We start from the raw sequence: 18,095 nt of genomic DNA, 5'->3' as shown, positions 1-18,095 counted from the left end.
TCTATTTGCTGCAGGTTGTTGATTTCTACTTTTCTTGGAGGGGGCAAGTCTCTATGAAAAAATCCCCAGGACAGAGCTTCAAGTTCATTGAGAGCATTTTGGTCATGCTGCTCAAAAACATTCTGGTCGATAAATCTCCTTGGTTTGTTTGGCCAAGTGTTTCTGAAGACTGTAAAACGTTCTCGTATTTCAATATTAATATACAGAATATTTCTTTCATCTGTAAAAACTGCTTCTCCTCTATTTCCAGGCTCATTTCTGAAGACTACATTTCCATCCCTGTCGAGGTTTGCCACCACTTTGGTGCTGTCGTCTTTGTGTCGCCATTCGGTTCCATCTGTAGAGATCCTTTGGGTGATCTTCTCTCCTGTGTGCCTGACCTGGATGACAGCATCCCTGAGATGAAGCTCTGTCTTGATGTTGGCTTTCTCATGGAGCTCCTTCAGCAGGGTTTCAACAAAGACTTTATCTGTCCCGAGCTCACAGGCCACCACGCTTATTGTTTTGATTTCATCACCAACCCTCGAGGTGTCCGTTATGATTTTGGCTACTTCTTGTGCGCTGTACCCTGACAGTTTCATCTCTCCTGAGCTCTCTCTCATACCATGCCCTACCAGCACCAGTCTGCTGTTCTCCGTCAGAGGAACAGAGTCACCCTTAATCACGTTTGGTTTTTGGTTATTATCAAGAGCGTAGACGGAGCTGCTGCTTGGATGCTTCTCATAAAGATAAGTTGCAGCTGTTTTGACAGCAGCTTCAGCCTCCATGACTAGGATGTGCTGGTGGTCATACTGCGTGGAATGATCAACAGGTCTTTGTGGAATTCTGTATCCAGAAACTGAATTTTCTTCATTTATGATCTGGTAAATCTGGTGGTTGTCCTGATTTATTTCTAAAACTGCTTTGAGTCCACGGACTATAAAAATCCGAATGAAGCTGTAATCGAAATTTGTGCTAGTGTTTCCATCGATGGAGAAAACTGGTGCAGCTTTCAGTGAAGGTTTCATCATCAGCTCTGCAAGAGAGGAGCCAGAAAGGCCTGAAACAGTTTGTCCATCCTCTGAAACACTTCCAAATATTTTCACTACGGTGTTGTCGTCTGCTTCTGGTACACAAGAGACATCGTTCAGACAGTCTTTGGTGATAATTTGTGAGTAATGTGGATCCATGCTGTATTCCTGTTGGGCTCGGTCAAGTGTTGACCTTTCAGAATCAGTCATGATGAGAAGCTTCTGGCTGTAGCTGTGGGCGATCTCTGAAGCACTGATCAGCCACTGTTGCATCTTCTGTTCACCAATTATAGCTAAGAACGTCTCAAAATCCTGGAAAATAATGTAGGATAAACAAATATTAGCATAACAGGAAGCAAGATTAAGATTTGACCAAATAAAATGAAATAATTGATAGTACTACTCTGCCATTAAATTAATGTATAAATATGCAATAGGACTGTTGAGTGGGTCGGATGTTTGACGACATTGATTCACACCTGCGACATTGAATAACTAGGAAACCTCCAAGCAGCTCATTCCCCTCCTAACTTGTTTCACACCGTCCATATGGTGATCTGGATCATCATCAAAATGTTCTAGATTGTTCTTGGTATCTTTATACACCAGCCATGAAAAGTAAAACTGAATCGGAGTTGATGTGTATTTTTTTTTTACATATTTTTGAATCGGTGAATTGGCTTTTAATGTTAAAACTGCTTCTGGATCAGATCCAGAAGATATTTTGCATGATCTTGCCTCTTGGACACCATTTATGACTGTGATTTCTGGTGAATGAATTGAATTAATATTTTATTTTGGAAAAAGTCTCCATTATAAGTACCGTGTTTTTCGGACCATAAAGCGCACCTGATTATAAGGTGCAACTTTGTGCAATATCAATGAACGTGTCTATTTTCATACATAGGGCACACCGGGTTTTAAGGCACATTGAGCGAAACGAAACAGTCAGATAAGTCTAACTTTATTCAACTTATTCTCAAGATGAAACTCGCCCGGCGTCGCCTCCCTGTCTTGGTGATTGTGTGTTCGCCTTCTGTCATCCAACGCGCTCACGCAGCTCGCAGTTTAACGTTGACCAGTTGGAGTTCTTTGGTTAATCCACCCGGGATGATGACAAGCTCCGGGTTAATTTGATTCACTTGGGTTTAGACAGTATCGGTGAGATCGTGGCGCAAAGAGTCGCAGATCTTGCTTCCTCTTCTTCCTCCGTTGATTCATTAATGTTGGATTCTCTCGCCGCTGCTCGATTCCCATGTTCTGCTGCGGGACTGATAGCCTTGAGTTGGAAATCCGCTTCGGCAGCACGCCATAATCCAGGATCTCTTCTGGATCATTACCAAAATTTAATCAACTGTTCCTGGTAAGATTCCCAATATTTCTTGAAAATGTCAAGATCTGTCGATAACTTTTTGAGTTATTGTGTTAGAAGACAAACCAACGCTGGCGAAGGTAATCGGAGGTGTGCAGACACACAGATATATTTTATGTGTGCATATCATTGTCTTCTTCATGATCTTTAATCCGGCGAGATCATGCTGTTTCAAATCTTCATGTAGAATGGAGAGAAAAGAGCTCGATGAGCTGGTCACCTGCTTCTTTGTAGGTCGACAGGAGGCCTTATATATTGGTTTGTTGAGCGTAAATCAAATTCAACGTAGTGAAGGAAGGGTTAGGGGTCGGGCTCGGGGGCTACTTCAATTTAATTTGTGTGTGTGTGAATGACAAGTGAGTGCAACCATTGTATGGCCAGTAATGTGTGTTGATGTGGTTGCAAAGGACAGGGTGAAGTGGAGAACGATGATGACTTGACAGAGTGCGACAAATCATGAAGAGTTGTGTGCTCAGTGTTTAAAAGTCTTTGTTTACCAGTGGACTGAGTGAAAGGTTTAAGGTTGTAAGTCTTGCTTTCCTTCCTCATTTGATTATTATCTGCTTGTATTAGACTGGTGATATGTTATTGCTGAGTTAATTCATTGATATGTTTGTCTCCCGTTAACTAAGTTGTATTTGTTAGTCTTGTAGAAAACCAAACAAACAGACATCCCAAATGGTTGTACCCGGTTTGTGATGCTTCACAGGAGAGTAAAGAGGAAGAGAGTATTTTATTCTTGCACACTCTGAATGTCCCTAAATTGTGCTCTGGCCGGCACACCTGTGTGAACCAGGTAACCAGACTCTGAGCTTTTTATATTCCCGTCAAACTGAATTCAGTTCTCCCCCGTCTTCTGTTCAACAGCCTACCTGTTCCTTTTCAATGACGCAGGTTGGGAAGGCCTCACAATCCTGAAGATCATGATGCAAACTCATTGGGTTTTGGTCCAAGTCCACCCTAAAGAGGATTAAGATGTTTAGATGATAACAATTACCCAGATTCAGTCAAACGAGGGAGCATTCTAAAATGTCCAAGAAATTCAGGATAATTTTGCTCCAGTCGAGATGGGGAAAATTGAGTGTATGTGTAATTACAAATCATACATATCCTGTGCAGGCCGTGCTCCAAACAGTGTGTGTGTGTGTGTGTGTGTGTGTGTACACCCCCCCCCCCCTCCCCAGGAAGTAACGTAATGACCTGAAGAGAGCTGGGACCGAGGTTACATCGTAAAGTACTGTTTAAAAGTCATACAATATGAATTTTATGAATTTCCCCACTGGGGATTAATAAAGTTCATCAAATCTTAGATGTACTGATGAGGTCCTCCTAAAAGCTCAACATAAATATCTGCTTACCTTGTGCTGGATCTTTCAACTCTGGCCTTGTGGATGGACGTGTCCCTAAAATCAAGCACAGTCCTTGTTATTTTTTATTGCCCATTTCTTTTGTCTGGATTTAAGACAAACACAAAAACGGACACGTAACTACTGCCGGCTCCTTTTAAAGCCTGTTTGGTTGTTGTTGTTGCAACATGAATCTTTTGTGGCGGTTTTCCTTTCATTCACGCGACAACAGCATTTGAGAGCCTGAAAATGTGTGTTAATGGACACTACCTCAGCTGGCTATGGGCAAGAGGCGGAGTACCGGTACACCCTGGACAAGTCGCCAGCTCATTGCAGGGTCACACGTAGACAAACATTGACACTCACATTCAAACCTACGGACAATTTAGAGAGTCCAGTTCACCTTAGTTGTATGTTTTTGGAGGTGGTGGAAGAAGCTGGAGAACCGGGAGAACCGACACAAAGAGAATACACGAAAAAGAGAATATTCCAGTTAACAACATGCCGACTCATTGTTTGTTGTCGACTCCAGACAGCCAGGAGCCGTCCCAGAGGTCCCGGGGTTTCTGGGCTCTGGCTCTGTGGCACTTTATCTTAAACGGGGTGTTGAAATCGGTTTGAAATAGTTGTGTCTATAATTATTTCAAGGAAATACCTTTGGTTTGAAGGGTTGTCAAGCTTTCGATGAAACATGTGTTCAGACAGTCCCCTGAGGCGATGCAGTGCAGCGATATCAGGCCTGAGCTCCTCCCAGTCCTCCTCTTTCACCTCTGTGGAAGACATTTAGGATTGACTGATCTCAGGTCAGATGTAGGTGGTCTTCATGGTTTTGCTCATTTGTGTTTTCAGGCATTTTAGCTGCTCTTCTGTTTGTACACAGTGTTAAACCTTAATAATAGTACTGCTATGGGTTTTATAGAGTTAATTGTTTCAGACTGCTGAAAAAAATTGTCATTGAACAGTTTAAAAATAAACTTAACTCCACCTCACAAATAAAATCAGTCAATATTTAAATCCATTAAAAATGTTCTGGTAAATGGCCTGCAGGGGGCGCACCTTGCCATTCAATAACAGACTGCTGGAGACACGACACAGATGTTCCCAGGTGTAACGTTACCATGGTAATCACAGGGCGTTACAGTTCAAAGGAGTGACTCGTACAGCTTCAAAGAGGTAGAATAAAGATGGAACCTGTAAGAATGTAAAATGTTCCTTACTAAATTGTTCCGTGAAACCAAGGAGGCTGAGCAGGAGAAGAAATCTGGATATCTTCCAGATCTTCATCCGACCTGGCATCATGCTGCAAAAGATTAGAGACGTGGAATTAATGAGACGTTAACGGGAGACGTGTCTGAAGCGCGTGAGACTAAATGAGATTCCCATGTTGCTTCTGCTTGGTCTGCTGTCGTCACGTTTCTATTAACCTCTCTGTGATGAAACGGCGTCGGGCTGTGGCTTGAATGTCGCTGGAATCTGTCGACGTTCCCCTTCCACCTCCTGAATGTCTAACATCTTCACAGGGACCTCCGGGGCTCAGACAACTGTGCTCTGTGCTCATCCTCTGCCTTCTCCTCTGTGGATCGGTGATTCTTCCAGGAGGAATAATTCTTTTTGAAGGATTTGATGTGACTGTTGTTGTTACAACTCTAACTGTAGAATCTGGTGTAAATATCACGGAGCTGAGTCCAGTTTAAATACACACGAAAGCAGAAGTGAGGACTCAGGTCAGGCTTGAATCATCAATTTGATGACTTTAGACTCGACTTGACAAAATGTTCAAAGACTTGCAAGTCGACTTGGACTTTAACAACAATGACTCGTGACTTGACTTGGACTTGAGCCCTTTGACTTGAAGATAATTGCTTCTTCCACCAAAACACAAAGATTAAAATGTATGTTAATACCGAACGCCGAAAACGTATTCACATACGGTTAATATAATATAACCATTAAACCATTGGTTTAGTCGCCAGCAGGCTTCTGCAGGGACTCATGATGATCCTTTGAATCACGTGTCCTGGACGAGGGACGTGAAGAAACCAGGAAACCACAACGTTTAAATCGGTACCGTATTAATTTAGCACTGAAACCACAACCTGGAATAAAAAGGCATAAACTAGACGCTGAGTTTAAGTGTTACCAAATGTTGAAGGAGCAAGTAACTAGTAATAAGTAATATATTACTGATCTTGAGTAACTTGCCCAACACTGGTAATAACTTAGTTCCGTTTACTTTGGGTCTCCTGCGGGAGAAATGTCTTGGAGCAGAACTGAAGATGCTTCCCGGATGGAAGTGGAGTTTCATCGGATTGAGGATTATCATGGATGAAAGCACAAACTGTCAACAGACACAGAAGCTCAAGTTGAAGGCAAGCCTCCGTGCCTTGGTTAACAGAAAGTAAAAGTTCTGTGAGGATAAAACTTTTACTCAGAATCTAAGGATAATGAACTGATATTTGTTTTCTGGTAAGTTATTGTCAGTAACGGATTAAAAACTTACTTTAAACACCTGCCTGTTGACCCGGGGCCAGGAGATGAGCTGCAGCACGGACTTCTGTCTGCTTCACGCGCCGCAGTAACCAGACTTCTTCCTCCTTTTTATTTTTTTCATCCAAATGAGCCCTCCTCCCAAAATTCCTGGTAATATCAAAACCCAATCAGCAAACGGTCCTAACCTGTTCTCCACTTATTAACCTCAACATCCGAGCTCTTCTTTGAGATGCATTATTTCTTTTTTTAGTTCTCTTTACTTTTTGGCCTTATTGGAACTTGAAAATTATAAGAACTAAGTTGAACTAAGAACGATCTATTATGGTAATATATCCCAAAATGCGATGTGGACACCAGAAAGGTGTTTGTTTGTTTCTTTTAAATCATTTTCTCATTTTAATTCTGTATCTATATATTATGTACTCTTTGGCAAATGTATGGGGGTTTCACATTTTGTAGTGGGGGGGGGGGGGGGTGTAGGAATGTTGACAGTGATTACATCATCGGTGAAGTGAAGCTGGACAATCGTCTGAAATCTCCTTTTGAATTGCACTCCTCCGTTTTTACTTCACATCCATGAAGTCGACATGAATTTGTAGGAAGGATCTGTGCTGGTTCCAGCGATCTGAATGTGGAAGCCAACAGGAAGTTCAACAAACTGCCCGTTTAACCTTTGACCTGAGAGTGGAGGAGGAAAGCAAACTGAAGTTTCGACTGTCTGGAGGCGCTAACCCTGCCAGGGCTGTCGCCGTTTCACATTTAGAGGAACTATTCTGCTTCCTCTGTGATTCCTCTGCGTTGGCTGCATTTCTCATGGTTCTCGTCCGATTGATCTTATCAAACATCACTTCGAGCTTGTTCTGTCTTGCAACCCAGAAAGGGCAGCCCAGCCCGTCACGGACTGAAGCGATCCTTTCCCTCCTCGGTTGTTGTTTGTGCTTCCTCTAGTATTGTGGCTGTTTGAAGGTGTTTATTCAGGTGTGCAGAGACTAAATGACATTCCCTTGTTGCTTCTGCTTGGTCTGCTGTCGTCACGTTTCTATTAACCTCTCTGTGATGAAACGGCGTCGGGCTGTGGCTTGAATGTCGCTGGAATCTGTCGACGTTCCCCTTCCACCTCCTGAATGTCTAACATCTTCACAGGGACCTCCGGGGCTCAGACAACTGTGCTCTGTGTGCTCGTCCTCTGCCTTCTCCTCTGTGGATCGGTGATTCTTCCAGGAGGAATAATTCTTTTTGAAGGATTTGATGTGACTGTTGTTGTTACAACTCTAACTGTAGAATCTGATGTAAATATCACGGAGCTGAGTCCAGTTTAAATACACACGAAAGCAGAAGTGAGGACTCAGGTCAGGCTTGAATCATCAATTTGATGACTTTAGACTCGACTTGACAAAATGTTCAAAGACTTGCAAGTCGACTTGGACTTTAACAACAATGACTCGTGACTTGACTTGGACTTGAGCCCTTTGACTTGAAGATAATTGCTTCTTCCACCAAAACACAAAGATTAAAATGTATGTTAATGCTGAACGCTGTGTGTGCGTGTGTGTGTGTGTGTGTGTGTGTGCCCGCACCATATCACTTCCCACATGGAGTGAAACGTCACACACACTTGTAAAATGCGTTCTGGAGTTCATGACATCATCGTAGAAGCGCCTTCTGTTTCTCCACGCTGCCTTCCTTCGGCATCTTATGTGTGTCTGCGGCGCCGCACACGCAGATCACTTGTCTGGCTCAGTTTTCCTTCAGGCTTCAGGAAGATCTATTGTGCAGATTCTGTGTAACCATGACAACATTACATCACACAACAAGCCCATCCTTGTTTGTTTGTAGTTGAATATGTCCTCTTCATTTTCCCTTTTGCTGTACAGAAATGTTAAGAGAAAACAGAAGAGTAGCAGGTCTCATTGGAAATTCGGCCTATCGCAGCACGCGAGAGGTGGGCTACACCCCGAATGCGTCGCCAGCACATCGCGGGGCCGCACAAATACAGATAACAAACTCACGCACACACACCTACGGATTTCACAAGACTGTACAAAGTATTTACTGACACGCTTCAGATAAGGAGGCCGCCAGGGCTGCGATAAGAAAGCGGTGACTCTGGAGCTGGGACAGCGACCTCTGCTGGTGGCTTCTAGCAACTATTTCACACGTTCACCTTCCCTCCGGAGTCCTGTGGAATCTTTTGTCTCTTCCAGGTCTGTGTTTCAGGTGGAGCTCTTTGATCTTAGCCACGCCTCTTATTAATCGTTCCTGATTTCACCGCGTTTCGGCTCCTGTAGCATCTGTTTAGAGGCCTGATAATCCCGCAACATCTTCATCGTCCAATAGAGCATAATGTAAATCCAATCGTTCTTCATCATCCTCATCATTTTGTCAGCAATGGGATGTTGTTGTTGTTGTTGACACCTTCAGAGAGTAGGATAAACCTTTGAACCCTTCAGAGTTAGTCAAACTCCTTCACGGAGGACTTCTATTTAGAGTCCGAAGACGTCTCGTCCCAGGGGCTTCTTCAGTCCTGACCGGTGGGGGGGGGGGGGGGACGACGACACTTGAACTCTTCCGAGGCCGTTAACACATTGACAGGCTCTCAGGTCACCCGTTTACGGTTGAGTCACGTGTTGAGTCGACTGTCAGTTAGAACGGAAGACGCCTCAGTGAAGGCTGCGAAGTCTTCCAACCCGAAATAGAAGTCCAGTTGCTTCGTTCAACCTTCAGGGATTGCTGTGACCTGATGGAGACCGTCCAGAGAGACCTGATGGAGAATCTCCATCGGGACTGTCTCTCTGGACGGTTTCTCTGGGCGGTCTCTGGATGGTCTCTGGACGGTCTCTGGGCGGTCTCTCTGGACGGTTTCTCTGGGCGGTCTCTCTGGACGGTCTCTCTGGGCGGTCTCTGGACGGTCTCTCTGGACGGTTTCTCTGGACGGTTTCTCTGGACGGTTTCTCTGGACTGTTTCTCTGGACTGTCTCTCTGGACTGTCTCTCTGGACGGTCTCTCTGGACGGTCTCTCTGGACGGTCTCTCTGGACGGTTTCTCTGGGCGGTCTCTCTGGACGGTCTCTCTGGGCTGTCTCTGGACGGTTTCTCTGGGCGGTCTCTCTGGACGGTTTCTCTGGACTGTCTCTGGACGGTCTCTCTGGACGGTCTCTCTGGACTGTCTCTCTGGACTGTCTCTCTGGGCACACATGGGCCAGGTCTGTCACCAGAAAAACGGACAATCGTGGAAGAAATGGCTGATCTTCAGATTGTTGCATTTCAGATTTGTGATCCCTTAATTCGGTCTATAAATAAGGGAATCCACACCTCCGAGCTCGCCCTCCGTCTGCCTCTCACACCATCGCTCCTTCACGCGCTCTTTCCCTGTTCCCAGTTCAGAGACTTGACTGGGTGGGCAGGGGGGCGGGGGGGGGGGGGGGGACATCACCAGAGCAAGGGAGGGCAGTTCACAAGCCATCCAGTCGGGGAGGCTGCAAGGCGATCAGCCGGCGCTCTGGACAAAGGTCTGTGTTTCTCTACGCGTTCGTGCTTTACAGATTGTTGCCTCCACCACAGTCGGACGGCGAGAACCAATCACCTGTCTGTTTATTTGTTTGTCTGTAAAATACCTCAAAGGTTTACTTTCTGTGTCGGGGTGCATCGCAGGAAAAACAAGAATTGACTCCGTTTTGAGGTGGATTCTGAATCTTTAAAAAAACAAAAAAGATTTAATATATTGTGAATAGTAATGCTAATACTGACATGGACTCTGATGTTCCGCCACTAGTTGGGTCAGGATCAGGAGAACTCTGCGCTGCTGCGACGCTCCAGAAATATTTCACCTCATTTATTTCCTTTTGGTAAAGAAAACAAAGTCTGATGAGGATATTTGTTTCTAGATGGAAACATTTAACTGAGTATTTATTCCAGTTGTAAACATTTCCTTTCTGCACGTCTTAAATCGTTAATAAAATTAGGATGAGATCACTTTATGAAATGTGCTCAGATCCTCCTGTTTCAAATAGATTTTGCACGTCCTGCTGTTGATGGTGCTCGGTTCACTGTGACATCGCCGATGGACAGGCGTGACCCTTCCTCCAGAGGTCAGAGGTCAGCCACTGGGGCAGCGTCGTCATCAGTGTCGTGTCCTTTCAGATGAACGCGGCTCTGATCCACGACAGGCTGCACATCAAGTCGTTTTGGGAGAAGAGGATCAACAATCAGTGTCGGCATAAAGAGACCGAGGAGCAGAGGATGAAGAGGAGCGCTCTCCAAAAGTAACGCACCGTCCGGATAGGACGCTCCTTCAAGCACATTTGCCTATTTTGAAGAAAGTGCCAACCATAAAAAAAAAAACGGTTCCTCTGGAAGGACTGCCAACCCTTCCCGTCGCGTTCTGACAACACGTCGAGGTTTGTTGGGAGCGCGGCGCCACCGGAGGTCCCAGGGGGAGACCGCATCGTAGCCGCTCTCCTCCTGACGCAGCCGGTGGCGAATGTAAAACACCTCTAAAAACAGACGGCTCATTAAACGGCCTCTCGTCTGTCACCGAGGACATATCGGGACAAGCGGCCGCGCTCCGTCCTCGCAGACCGCCTGGGTGTGAAAGGTCTTTGAGCGCACCACGCCCCGTCGACAGGAATATTAGCCGATCACCGATGGGCCTCCGTTAGATAATCGCCCCTGTCTGATCGCACCTATCGGCTTGTTTAAGAGGCGCTAACGGGCCACCGTTTCTTTTCGTGGGACGGGTCAGGAAGCGGCTCCAAGATTGTTGTTGTTGTTGTTGTTGGGGTTAGAATTACATTTTTAGCTGAATAAGAAGCGTGAAATCCTCAGGAAGTGATCAAAGTAGTCTCTGTTGATGCTTATTAATTACAGACATGAGAGAAAAAGTATTTTAAAATGTAACTAAAATATAAATATAAAAACGGCGCCTTGGTTATTTGTGCACGTTCATTTTGGTGAACAGTTTTCTTTTGTCCCAAATCCCACTCAGAATAAAGTGTAAATTCAACTTGTAACCATGGAAACCAGAAATGCAGGCAGTAAAAGTCTGTTAGACTTCAGTACTTGGTTGCTGCGTGTAGAACGTTTTCTTTCATCTTTTGAGGGCCCAGTTCTTCTTTCTTTCGGGGCCATAAAACATCTTCCTGCTCTCTGAACAGCTTTTTGCTCCCGTCCACAAAACAGACATGTTGTCCTCCACTGCTTCAGAACTAGCATGTGGCATTAAGCCCCCCCGTCTTTGCACCTACTATCCCTCCTAACTTTTTTCCTCTCCTCCTCTATCCCTCTTATCCTCAAACCACCTCTTCAGCCCGTCCTCCTAATCCTCCTCCTATCAGTTTCCCTGTAGCCCCTAATCCTGTGCTTATCAATACTGGAGCTCCCATAATCCTCCAGCTGTCTAGTGCCCGGCGCTCCACAACTATCTGCCCCGTCGTCTCTAACCCCAATTCTAGTCCCTCTAATTGTGTCTCAGCCAGCGGCTGGAACGCCGCCGAGCAGGGTCGAGGTGATGAGGACAGAGCGATGACTGACGGAGGCAGGCAGACGGACGGACGGACGGACGGACGGAGAGAAGGCATAGAGGCTGAAATTAGAAGATATTCTATGTAATAATATCTCAGTTCTTTACAGGTCATCAATCCTCGGTTTAAGGACCTAAAATACAGTTAGAGTGTAACGGAACTAATCAGCAGCAGCTTCGATCGAACAACCGATGAAAGGGCTCCTTTTTTATTTTCATTAAAATGTTTCCACCGTCACATAAGAGGACTCTGCAGATAGAAGATCTTTGAACCACTGGTTAAAAAAAATAAAAAGTACAACTAAATATTGATCCATGCAGTGGTTCGATCCATGCAATGGTTCGGTCCAAGCATTCTGTTTCTGCTCAGGGTGATCCCAGTCCCATCAGCATTTCACAGCATCTCCTCCATCACACGCACACACGCACACACACACACACACACACGCACACACACACACACACACACGATGCGGTGTGTGTAAGCAAGCCTTTATGACTCCGGTTATTAAATACCAGCCAGTCCTAAATCCCATCTCTAAGCTGGGTCAAAGGTCACAAGACTGGTTTTCATATTGGCAGGCTGAGTAGACCACTTGCAAAATATTGATTTGTCTGTGCTATTATTGGTAGCGCCATATATGGAGAGGCTGCGAGCCCCCCCCCCCCCCCAGAGGTGGTGTGCTTGCATTGTGAAGTCAGTGGCCCCATGATCTAATGGACGAGATGGTTCAAACATGTTTTTGGTCAAAGATGGAGAACAAACGCGTGTGTAGGTGTGTGTGTGTGCTGGTAACCCGACACTCCCAGTCAGCTGTCCTCGCCGTCTCCTCGCCACCCTCCTGTTCTGGATTATTCCATTTGTCCTTTCAGCTGCTGATAATCCTTCTGACCTCAGAAGCAGATCAGAACCCAGATGGACGGGTAAACAGGTCCGTAAAGACGCCGGCGACACGCATGTGGAGGAAGCGCTAATTCAATACCGTACCGTACCGTTGCTATGACAACTACGACAGCATCCACTGACTCAACGCTTTGTTGAGCATTGTAAGTCAGTGCCGGCATGTTTTGGAAGCGTTGATCTAACCCTCTTTGTGTTTGTGTTTCAGGCTGAGGGGGGGGTGGCTGGTCCGTCTGGAAGAACGAAACAAACACCTGAAGAACCTCAACGACGGCGGCGTGAAGACGGGCCGGGCGGCGCCGTGCGCCGACCAGCAGTAACGTGACGTCCGGCGGCGCCGATTTCATCATTTATTGTTTTATTTGCACAGAACTGTGAATATTCCTGCATAAACACGTTTTAGTCGCCGTGACGTTCCCTCAGTGGGACATTTACCCACAATGCACAGCAGCTTAACCCCTAAAGACGTAAATCCCAACATGATTATTAATTTAAAGCCAAATATTTCTGAAAATAAATAAATAAATAATAATAGTCTGATTGACAAATTAAACCAGACTCTTTCAGAATAAAAGCTTCCTTCCTAAAGCCAACAGTCAGTGTGTTGGTTCCACAATAAGAGTCCTGTCGCGGTGACATCATCGGTCAGTACAGGCTGTGGATCGGTAAGAGCGACGTGTTCTTCATCTTCTCCAGCAGTTTCTCCCTCAGACTCGGTTTCTGGATTTCGTGCCAGACGTATCGTGGGTTCTCTACGGGGGGCGGCTGACACGCCTCCACGCACGCCACCGTCTCCCCGTCCTCGTCCCGCTGGACGCGGTCGGGCACCAGAGTCACCAGCGTGTTGAAGCACACGCCGTCCGTCTTGCCGTGCTGTCGGCCGTTGTGCTGCAGGCTGAAGACGCCCAGCGTGTTGACGTACTGCTCGTAGTACGCCGAGGGCATGGCGTCCTGCACCACCATGTTGGCCGCCCAGGTCACCGCGTGGGTCTTCACCGCCGCCGCCGTGGGGAGGCGGAGCTGCGGGGCTGCAGAACAGAAAGGGGAGGGGCTTAGAAGGTGCACAGAAGAGGCCTCTGATTTTACTTGGACATTGAGAAGTTCACCTTTGACGAGCAGAAGCCACATGTGCTGAGCGGCGTTGGTGAAGACCAGGACAAGTCTCTGCACAACATGGCGACAGCTCAGGTCCAAAGGCAACGTGACGGGATGCCAGGGATCCTGACGGTACCTGAACGCAGCACAGCGGCCAACGTTGGGATCCGGTTTCATATCGTCTGTCTGCACTTTGTGAAAGGTCTGGAGTCTTACTTCAGGCCGCAGTCGATGAGACGGAGAATGTCTCGTCCTCTCAGAGGGAGGGGGGACTGCCTGTCCCACCAGGACGCCTGCAGAGACTCCTGATCTGCTGCTGATGGAGTCTTTATGCTCCCACCTGACAGAAGGAAAGTAGAAACAATAAAGAAAGGAGGGCTTCAACAATAGACTTGGTTTTTAAAAGGGTTTAACGTCCGGTGACAGAAGCAGTGAATCAAATAGAAGGGAAAAGGACAGCTACGCTTAAAACAACAATCTGCTTGTGACCTCTGACCTGTGACTTTGGACAGGAAGACGAAGCGGATCCACTGTGGGCCCTGTTCCTGGATCAACAGCAAGCTGATTGGCTCGCAGTCAAACCCCGCCTCCTCCCTCACCTGTAGACAGTTCCTCTTAACTCACACCTGAGGAGGTTAAACTGCGCCTCCGTCCTTGACTGCATCTCACCTCCCTCTTCAACGCCTCCTCCAGGTTCTCCCCCACCTCCACCCGCCCTGCAGGCAGGTACCACTGCTTATAACAGTCCTGTTTGGCCTCCTGCACCATCAGCACCTCCTCCTGGTGAAGCGCATCGAACAGAGGAACCGTGAACGACGAGCACGCCGTGCTTCATGAGAACTAACTCCCGACGGGCGACCTTTTCGTTGAAGATGACGCCGCAGACGATGTAGGTGACGCTCTTCCTCAGCGTCGCCGGTTTACTCTGCTCCAGGCCGGTGTCGCATGTTGTGACCTCTGACCCCTGGCCACCCAGCAGCACCTCCACTTGCTCCTCCACCTCCATGTCTACACACATGAAAATGAAGCCAGAGTCACAGGTTTGAGCAGAAATGAGATTCTACAGTTTATTATGACCCCCCCCCCCCCCCCCTTAACTTCAGAGCAAATCTTTTGATTCCTTCTCCACACAAATATCAAGTACTCAAGTCACTTTTTAGTATTTTCATTTTCAGAGTTACTTGTTGAACTATTTTTTACATTTGTCTCTGGAGCATGACTGTCCTATAAACTGTACACGGACATACTGTACATATAAATGTTACTACTATACATTAATAGTACCACACCTGAGATATTAAACTTTCAAAACAATGTTTATGTATATGAGAAGCTAACCTGCTGTCAAAGCTGGAAACACCAGGTTAATTCAACGGATTGCTAATTAGCTAACTCACAGAGCACAAGCTAACGTTAGATAATATAGAAAATAATGATAACCCTTCCAAAGTTTAACAATATCTAAAACACGACGAAAGAAATAAAAGCAGCAACCTTCCTTTACGACGTAAAGCCCGTTTTAACTATCCATCCGGCGACCGCTTCAGGGCGCTTATGACGTCAGACGCGGAACGAATCAAACAGGAAGTGAAATAGTGCTTCCGGTTTGCAGCTTCTGAAAGCAAAATGTTGTCTGAGGAGGTGAAATTACATAAACACGCCCACCAGCTACACGTTCATGTGATGATAACACACCGTAGAGTTCATCTTAAAAGGGACCAACGAGATATTCATTTTATGTCCTTCTGAGGTTTCGTTTTACCAAATTAGTATTTTATTATTGTGGCGTCCAAGAGGAAGTGCGCCACGGTGACGTAACGAGTGCTAAGGTCACTCTCGGAGCCGGTTGGCGACAGCTAATAAATACAGGCACAAGGTCGGTATGTACGATTATTGAACTGATTAATTCGTTATTGGCAGAAATGGTTTAACCAGCGACAACGGCTAGCTTCTTGTTGTGTTTTGGCTAGTGCTAGCTTCTTGTTGTGTTTTGGCTAGTGTTAGCTTCTTGTTGTGTTTTGGCTAGTGTTAGCTTCTTGTTGTGTTTTGGCTAGTGTTAGCTTCTTGTTTTGTTTTGGCTAGGGCTAGCTTATTACGCGCACCAACATCCATGTGCTGATTTTGTTTGTGCTGGTGGAAGCTTCCGTTTTTATCCTGTTCTTCTGTTTTTTGTGAAGTTAATAGTTAATAGATGTAATCTGAATGTTGGGTGGATAATTCCTGTGTGCTCTTGTTGTCATGTTGCTCCCACATTAAATCATTTCTGGGTTTTTCCCCCTCCTACAGTCAAACATCATCAGTTTAAGACTTCCATCGCCTGTAGAATGAGGCGAAGAAGCTTTCTGATGGGCTGGAACCTCTGAGTTCAACACAAATGAGTTGTGGAATGGTTTTCAAGACTCCCGACACGTTCAGAGTTCGGGCTCGCCTTCAGAGTCGTGTCTTCGTCCTCAGCCTGCCATGAGGAGAAGGTCATTTCATCCGTTCAGAGCTGTGTTCCCGACGGGAAGTTCTCGCCTTCATTTAAAAAATGCTGTGACCTGTTTTGTTTGCCAGTCCGCTGAGTTTGATTTTCCGTGATGGCACGGCACAGTAAACTGCAGACGCAGGTCCTGGCTCTGTACCGCCAGTTCCTTCGAGCGGGACGGGACAAACCAGGCTTCATCCCCCGAATCCGCGATGAGTTCAGAAGCAACGCTCGTATCAAGAAGACGGAGATGATGTACATTGAGTATCTGTACCGACGAGGGCAGAGACAGCTGGAGCAGCTGAAGGACGTCAACACCAAACAGCTGGGCTTTTTCTCCAAACCTGCAGAGAAGAGCTGACCTCTGACCTCATTCAGCTGTCAAAGACTCGTACCAAAAATATCCACCTGAGATTTTAGCGTGGAGAAAATATGTGATTACTACATTTTTGGGTTTAATAAAGATCTGATCATTTCTTATCTGCGTTATCTTTGTAATCAATCTATTTCACCATATAACCGAATCAATTAATATCAGCATCTACAGCAGTATTAGGAGATAAAGTCTGTGAAGTCACATTTTTCTAATTAGAATCCAACATTTACATCTACAAATTAAGTATATCAATGGACAATGGATTGTAAATTTCCAGGAGATTTTGTTCTGTTTAAATAACAGTAACAATTATATTTATAATAGAACTGCTTCTTGTAATATTTAAGCTTAAGTGACATTTCTGCGGAAATAAAATTTCTATATTATAAATTATAAGATTAACTCATGTTACCGCTGGGGGGCAGCACGGGACTGATAAAGATTGAAAGCCACAATTTAAGAGAAAATACCAACGAAGAAGGGTGGATGTAAACAGGAAGTGCGACTTTTCCATCGTCGCAAATCTTACTCTTCGTTGTGCAGTTATATCTGTGAAAAGAGCTCATTTAGGTGTAACCTTTGGCTGCATATGAACCTTTAATGGTCTGTTTTCACCGTAACTGTCTCTTGTTTTGTGTTTTCTTCCTTAATTTGTGGCTTTTGGGTGTTTAAATCATGTCGAGTTCATTGAACTCGGGAGGAGAAATGTCCAACGCTCAGCTGTCCCAACAGGTAAGAAAGAAATCTTCATCACGAACGAGCTCAGATCTCTGTTTAACGTTTAATATTTATGAAATCGCCTGAGATAGGCGTTCGTTATTTACTCGTATTTTAATAAATCAAATCCATACGTATATTTAAGCAGGTTACAAACGTAAATCGTGTTTAAAATCTATAATCCGGAACATTTCAAAAGCGGAGGTATTTCAAAGGGTTTTATTGTATATTTATTTTTCATTAATAATATTCAATATCAGTCTAAGTGCATTTCGAAGGTTCAAAATCATTTGTATTGAACTATCGCTCTATTCTATTGTGTCCACAGTGAGATTTTAATTGAATCAAATCTGTCAATATTTCCTATCCTCAATAAGAAGCGCCGAAGTTGCACCTTAATCCAAATTCCACGTATGAAACCGAGACCGTAAATCGCTATTAATCACTGCAGGTGGCGTTGCTGCGCTGGCTGGTTTCTCAGACGGAGGAGGACAGAATGGGTTTGACAGCACTAACGGCCTTCCAGGTGGGCAGAGAGCTGCTGAACCGGATCACTGGCCAGGACGAGGTGGATGCTTACAAGGTAAATACATGTATGCAAATAGAACTAACCTTTCCCCCCCACACTGTAGTTTATTTTGGCCGTTTTTTGCCCCCCTGTCCTTAGAGAGAATGCATCCTGGGCATCTCGCAGTTCCTCCGGGAGAACCCACGCGCCTCTCAGGCCGTTATCAACGCAGAAGTGGAGAAAAGGGTTCTGATCTTCGCCGCCCGAGTCAAGGCCATGGAAACGTCTCCAATAAT

General features: G+C 45.6%; 3 protein-coding genes across 5 annotated transcripts; 2 read left to right on the top strand and 1 right to left on the bottom strand.

Moving 5' to 3' along the window:
* The first annotated feature begins 9,636 nt into the window (after positions 1–9,636).
* LOC137893024 (protein FAM240C) lies at positions 9,637–12,971 on the top strand. Its single transcript, XM_068738453.1, has 3 exons — positions 9,637–9,726; positions 10,358–10,479; positions 12,845–12,971. The coding sequence occupies exons 2-3, from the start codon at positions 10,358–10,360 to the stop codon at positions 12,954–12,956; spliced, it is 234 nt and encodes a 77-aa protein (XP_068594554.1). The 5' UTR covers positions 9,637–9,726; the 3' UTR covers positions 12,957–12,971.
* A 301-nt stretch (positions 12,972–13,272) lies between these two features.
* Positions 13,273–15,293, bottom strand: nudt18 (nudix (nucleoside diphosphate linked moiety X)-type motif 18). Of its 2 annotated transcripts, none has more exons than XM_068738450.1 (7): positions 15,226–15,293; positions 14,591–14,739; positions 14,401–14,511; positions 14,228–14,330; positions 13,948–14,071; positions 13,743–13,867; positions 13,273–13,664 (listed from the first exon to the last, which is right to left on the bottom strand). In XM_068738450.1, exons 2-7 carry the CDS (start codon positions 14,735–14,737, stop codon positions 13,282–13,284), a joined length of 993 nt encoding a protein of 330 aa, XP_068594551.1. In that variant the 5' UTR covers positions 14,738–14,739; positions 15,226–15,293; the 3' UTR covers positions 13,273–13,281. The 2 variants fall into 2 exon arrangements, with proteins under 2 accessions (XP_068594551.1, XP_068594552.1); XM_068738451.1 differs by having other exon boundaries at positions 15,070–15,270.
* A 170-nt stretch (positions 15,294–15,463) lies between these two features.
* sdhaf1 (succinate dehydrogenase complex assembly factor 1) lies at positions 15,464–16,678 on the top strand. 2 transcript variants are annotated; one of them, XM_068738640.1, is made up of 2 exons: positions 15,464–15,611; positions 16,018–16,678. In XM_068738640.1, exon 2 carries the CDS (start codon positions 16,311–16,313, stop codon positions 16,557–16,559), a length of 249 nt encoding a protein of 82 aa, XP_068594741.1. In that variant the 5' UTR covers positions 15,464–15,611; positions 16,018–16,310; the 3' UTR covers positions 16,560–16,678. The 2 variants fall into 2 exon arrangements, with proteins under 2 accessions (XP_068594741.1, XP_068594740.1); XM_068738639.1 differs by having other exon boundaries at positions 15,469–15,607.
* The last annotated feature ends 1,417 nt before the right edge of the window (positions 16,679–18,095 follow it).

The sequence above is a fragment of the Brachionichthys hirsutus genome, chromosome 4, assembly GCF_040956055.1.
Source record: "Brachionichthys hirsutus isolate HB-005 chromosome 4, CSIRO-AGI_Bhir_v1, whole genome shotgun sequence".
Classification (NCBI taxonomy): Eukaryota; Metazoa; Chordata; class Actinopteri; order Lophiiformes; family Brachionichthyidae; genus Brachionichthys; species Brachionichthys hirsutus.
This window is presented reverse-complemented; position numbering and strand designations above follow the sequence as displayed.